Source organism: Acyrthosiphon pisum, chromosome A1 (genome assembly GCF_005508785.2).
Source record: "Acyrthosiphon pisum isolate AL4f chromosome A1, pea_aphid_22Mar2018_4r6ur, whole genome shotgun sequence".
Taxonomy (NCBI): domain Eukaryota; kingdom Metazoa; phylum Arthropoda; class Insecta; order Hemiptera; family Aphididae; genus Acyrthosiphon; species Acyrthosiphon pisum.
This window is the reverse complement of record NC_042494.1, coordinates 59,600,280-59,606,425: the sequence shown is the minus strand read 5'-3', so window position 1 is coordinate 59,606,425 and position 6,146 is coordinate 59,600,280. Positions and strand designations below refer to the sequence as shown.

Sequence of the window (6,146 nt, the reverse complement as noted above, 5' to 3'; positions counted from 1 at the left end):
TAGCCCCCACCCCATGTGTACACCACGGCAACAACGTCCCCTGTTTTTAAGTATTATTATCTTTTCAAGAACATTTTAATAACTAAAACTGAAAACTACTCTTTTGACTTTTAAATTAGATACATCAGTCTTCAAAAAAATAATTGGATAAATAATTGACGGTAAAAAGGGAGTATCTTATTTTTAAAAAATAAGTTTTACTACTGCATAATACTACTTAATACTAGTAAAACAATCCCAAGAGTTTTAAAATATTATCTTTAAGTATATTTAAAAATTCAAAAATCCAAAAATCAGGATTTAAATAAATTCATTATTAAATGGAAAATGGAGTTGAGTATGCTTGATGGATCACACAGTACATAATTTATAATATATTATTATATCTTTATGACTTTCTATATTTTAAACATATAATTCCATGTGACGAAATATGCACACAGTTATTTTATATTAGAACTCCCAACAAAAGACCGACATATGGGTTTGGAGATGAGATGGACGAATCCCAGAAAATTTGGAATCTCTATATTATATTAATATGACAATATGTACACAGCTTTCAAAAAAAGACCACTATCAACATTGTTTTGTGCTTATGTTTTGAGCTACGAAAAATTTTAAACAATCACCGGAAACTTTAAATAGTTTTTTTTATTATTAGACAATCGTTCAATCATTTAAAAATGCATCATTTACATTAATTGTAATATTCATCATAAATTATGGTATTATGATTATTGAATATCTACTGCAGAGGATAAAAGTTATATGAGCATTTTATTATTATTTATTTATTGTAATAATAAATTATATGTACTGGTCTATGATTTTATATTTAGCAAAATACAGATTCGTACAATTTAGTTAATATTTAAGTACTCTGACTCTCAATAATGGCTTCATCTGGAAAACGACCTAAAGACTAATCAATCATCGTGATACAGTGAAACCTCTATATAGTGGACAGCCACGGGGAATTAAAAAATGTCCACTATAGGGAGTTGTCCACTATTGAGAAAACCTCTACTTAGTGGACAAAAAATTTGTATGTATAAAAATGTTTAATGATTATGTACAATTAAAAAAATCTGTAATTTTTTTTTTGTGTAAATTTTTTCTGCTCTTCACAATGAATTTGTAAATTGGCTGCCATTGATAATGCGATTTCATCTTCTTTATTTTTAAAATATGTTTTCCATACTTCTTCAAACGTTGGATTGTATATCGACTCGTATTCTTCTTCGGGTTGTTCGGTTTCTTTTTCACTCAAATTTTCTAGATTACAATTGACTATATCTGATATTATTAATGTATTGTCTTCTGTAAGGATATTATTATCTATAGAAATATTACATATTCTGCTGTACCTATCGGATGAAAAAAATCCCGACTTTTTTAAACAATTTTTGACTGTCTCTGGTTTTATATTCTTTAATGCGGACTTTATCCAAAAAAATGCATCTAAAACGTTTATAGATTTGTTTTCTACATTCTGATCAAGTCCAGATAAAATATGACGAAGTAATCGTTGGTGATAATGAACTTTAAAATTTTTAATAATTCCTTGATCTAGTGGTTGGCAAATCGAAGTTGTATTTGGAGGTAGGAATATTAGTTTTATATTTTTTAAAATTAATGTATCAGTATGTGAGCTAGCGTTATCTAGAAATAAAATAATTTTAAAACACATTAGCCAGTCTGTCATTAAATCTCGATTCATCCATGCTTTACGGTTAGCTTTCCAATTAACACCTAACGTTGATACATTTACACTTTTGAAACAACGTCATAGGCGCAACTAAGGTAAAATTTCTGGGGGGGCTATAGCCCCAAATAAATTTCTTTGCTTCCGTTAGAAATGTTATATTATATTACCCATTTAGTTATAATCAAAAAATAAATACAAATAATTGTTATAATAATTCTTATATTAGTATTCTACATTCGTCGGTTTTTTATTTTATTATATTTTTCCAGTATGTCATTATTGTTTATATTATTAAACATATCTCTTTCAATATTTAAAATGGCTAAATTTGAAAATCGATCTTGCTCCATTGATGTTCTCAACCAATTTTTAATGCGTCTCATACATGAGAAGGATCGCTCGCATGTTGCCGAACTTATCGGTATGGTTAGAGCTACTTGAAACAGCTTGTAGGTGTTTGGAAATGTATTCCTCTTCGCAATTTCTTTGATGGTGTCTAATTCAAAATCATTATTTAAATTTAATGCAAAATTTTTAGCAACGAGCATCTCCGCCTTTAAATCATCTTGATTGACATTTAAAATTGACTAAAAACCACAAAATGTTCAATTAATATGAATTTGTATGCATCAAAAAAATATTTTTAAGTTTTCAAAATTTACCCGATATTGATTAATAAAATATTCACTGTTTTTTTAATACATTTTGAGAAAACTATCTAACGAAGTGGCTAATAATAAGCTTTCGGTTGAAAATCTGCTTTTAAGATTAATAATTAATGTGTCGATAATTCTGTAGTAAGCCACTCTTCGCCAGTACTCTTCTTCTGTTTCGATGTTACACGTTTCATGTTTTTTTCTTAAAATTAAATACAGAAAACACATTTGGTGTTTTATCAGACATTATTCACTCAAAACCAATTTTTCAACAAAAAACATAGAAACTATAGAAAAATGAGTAGGTTCAGAGCAGTGGCGTGCCGAACAGTCATTTTTTGAGGCAATTGCCTCAAGGGAAATTTGGGTGGGTGGGTGGGTGTGTTAGTGTAGATGTGCAACTTATACCTAAAAAAACTTAATAATATTTATTATTTTGAATAATAAAAAAAAATAGTGAAAAAACTGTTGGTGGTGGGGAGGGGGATCAAATTGTATAGTTTGCCTCAGGTCTGCTTGTCAGTTCGGCACGCCACTGGTTCAGAGTACCTATAAAACACGTGTTTGTTACTTGTCGACTGTACAACAGTATACTCGCATTACAATATGGCACGACATGCCGAACACCTCAGATAACAGTCGTATCATAATGTTCGTTACTAAATACTATTTTCATACCGATCAAATAATATTATACCACCTTACAACTACTACCTATAAAGTATAATAATTAGTCGTTATTACTAGATAAACAACATAGATAAAAACATTTTTGTTATCATTGATAACTTAAAATTGTTGAATGTTGATAGGTTATCAACTATATTAGCACAAAATAAATTGAAGTCATATGAAAAAAAACTGGGGGGGCTATTTGGAAAACTGGAGGGGCTTAGCCCCCTCTAGCCCCCGCCTAGTTGCGCCTATGACAACGTGATTTTAGTGATTTTCCATTTATTACAGAGTTTCAAATTCCCCGATGATATTTACACATAATAAAACATTTAAACGATCTTTAGCTATTTACCTCCACGACAAATTTCGTTTTTTAAACACAATGTCTTATCAGGAAGTGCCCGAAAAAACAAACCGGTTTCATCACAATTGAATATATTTTTTGGTTCATAATCTGAAATTAATGTTTTCAATTTTTCTAACCACTTTTCTATGACACTTGTATCAACAGAGTTCCCTTCACCACATATATTTTTAAAAGAAATGTTATGACGTTCTCGGAATTTTTGAAGCCAACCCATTTGAAGCTTTAAAACTTTCTAAACCTACTTCATTTGCAACTTCTCGTGCTTTCTCTTGGAGCAATGGTCCAGAAACAGGTAGATTATATGAACGGTCTCTACAGAACCATTCAAATGTAACTTTATCTACAAGTGCTCCATCCGATGTCTTCGAAAATGTTCTCCTCGTATCTTCATTGCCATTCTCAGTGTAATATTTTTTCAAATTACACGCATCTTGTAAAATGTTATTCACCTGTATTTTTCATTAAATGATTTTTAGATAAATTAAAACAAAATATATATGTATGTGTTTAAATTAAATATTTAAATTTACCTGTGACTTGCTTATGCAAAACCGTTCTGCTTATACACGAACACTTGGATTTTCCGTTTCCTTAGTTTTAATAATATTTATTTTTTCTTCTAAGTTCAATCTTTTTCTTTTATTATTGTTCATTTTAACGCTGGTACGTGTTCACACAATGTGCTGCACACAACTAACGACCGAACACATAACCGAACCATTTGTCATTTTTCGAATAGGAAAACCATTAAGATCAGATAAAATATGGACGAATGTTATAACAGATAAATATAGTATTTTTATTACTTAAACGTGTTCGATATGTACATGTATTTGTGTCCATTTATGGGAGGTAATTTTTAATTTGGTACCAGTTTATTGTGTCCACGTCCACTATTAAGAGGTTATAACTCCTATTATGCAAATACATTTTTGGCGGGGAATTTAGAAGTGTCCACTATTGGAAAGGTTCCACTTTTGAGAGGTGTCCATTAATAGAGGTTTCACTGTAATTCATCTTTGAAAAATTAGATATTGAAAGCGATATTTATTTAAGGTTGGCTAACAGCTAATATTAAGATAATTATCAGATCCGACAATTCTTTTACAACCTAAAATATATAAATATTTAAAAAAAAAGTATTTTTTTTTTTAAATGAATTAGATACCGTCTATATTTTCTAACAAAACTGGTTTTGAAAACTGTGAAAAAGGTACCTATCTAGGTGAAAGGGAGTTTCGTGCCTACACAAGAAAAGTGAAAATCAAAGAGCATCGATATAATTTATTGAACTTCAGAAAATGCTCGTCTCGTTATACCTAGGTATCGTTAATTATAGCGAACGTATCGTTGAACGAACAATAAGAAGCCCGTTAAGTGTATTCAATGTGCAATAATAAGCTCCATTCGTTATTTAGTAGAGGCCAATAAGCTATTCGAGCAGGCGATAAATGGGAAACAGGAAACTTGATTTATTTGTTACAAGAGCATTCGCTCGAACGCGCGTACTGCTATTGGATTGGTGGAAATAAGTAAACTAGGTATAACAACCGACTTAAGAAAATTACGTGCTAGCTTTATAGTGGTGTCATCCATAATATTCTGCAGGTCATCCTCAAATAAAGTCGTAGTTGTATTCAACCACTTGTTCACCAACCTCAGTAGTTGTTGGCCGATTCGTCAGATATAATAAGCTTGTCTAATTGAATTCAAAATATCGACAAAATAGTATAAAGCCCCAATAATTTTCCTAATTACAGTTATTTATATTTATAATTAGCTTACAATAAAAGATATAATATGTATAAAATGTGTGAAGGTTTAACAAAGATAAAACTTAAAATAAATAACAATGTGCAAATATAGACATAAATAAGAGCGATAGTTCTTTAGTAATTCAATAATATTTTTGTGTATGTAATCTTTGTAGGTGCCATTTGAATATTTTACAGACCAAATCCTGCAGGTTCATCATCCATTCTAGAGCTTCTTCTTTTACCAGGTTGATATCTTCCACAATGCCTTTAAATGCACGAATCGGACATTCAGTAGTGATGTGTTTAGTTGTCTGAGATTCTTGACCGCAGTCGTATGTTTCAGATTCATGCAATCTCCATTTGAACATCAAGTGTCCACTCTTGATAAAGAAAATTTACGTAAAAAAATATCGCTAAATTTACCAATAAAGTGGTAAAAATGGTAAAATAGAATCTAATGATGAGAGGAGTAAGGCCGATGAAATTCCATGCGATCACGTAGAACATATAATAACCGACATACTATACAGACAGTCAGCTGTAAATAGTACGGTACATATTATTTATAATCTTACATCTTAATTTTAAATAGAGTTAAAGTAAAACCAATAGTTTGAAGACCATTTTATTATTTTAGATGCCATGAATGTATTGATTTCGCAATTAAATGTGTTTTTTTTATAATATTGAAGTGAAAAAAATAATTACAAAATGTAAGAAAGTCGTTTTTAAGTAAATTTTGTGACGAATTAAAAAATATATTCAGAAACGTTATCTATTATTTAATAAATATGTTAGACTTCGTTATTAAGATGATTAAAAAATCAATACATTTGACTAAAAAAACAGAATTTTAAATTATTAATTCGATTTTTATATGTGTATGCACGTACGAGAGCGCTCCGATATTTTCATTTCCACACGCAGTCACACACAATAATGATCACTTTCTATGCACACGTTTACATGACCCAAATGCA

The 6,146-nt window shown here is 30.0% G+C and overlaps 1 protein-coding gene across 1 annotated transcript; it reads right to left on the bottom strand.

Annotated features, from left to right (window-relative positions):
• Positions 1–852: 852 nt before the first annotated feature.
• Positions 853–2,673, bottom strand: LOC115033617 (tigger transposable element-derived protein 6-like). Its single transcript, XM_029486460.1, has 2 exons — positions 2,374–2,673; positions 853–2,298 (listed from the first exon to the last, which is right to left on the bottom strand). The coding sequence occupies exon 2, from the start codon at positions 1,721–1,723 to the stop codon at positions 1,082–1,084; it is 642 nt and encodes a 213-aa protein (XP_029342320.1). The 5' UTR covers positions 1,724–2,298; positions 2,374–2,673; the 3' UTR covers positions 853–1,081.
• Between the last annotated feature and the right edge of the window lie 3,473 nt (positions 2,674–6,146).

Coding starts and splice junctions, on each gene's coding strand:
- LOC115033617 (XM_029486460.1), bottom strand. CDS start 1,723: ATGAATCGAGATTTAATGACAGACTGGCTAATGTGTTTTAAAATTATT.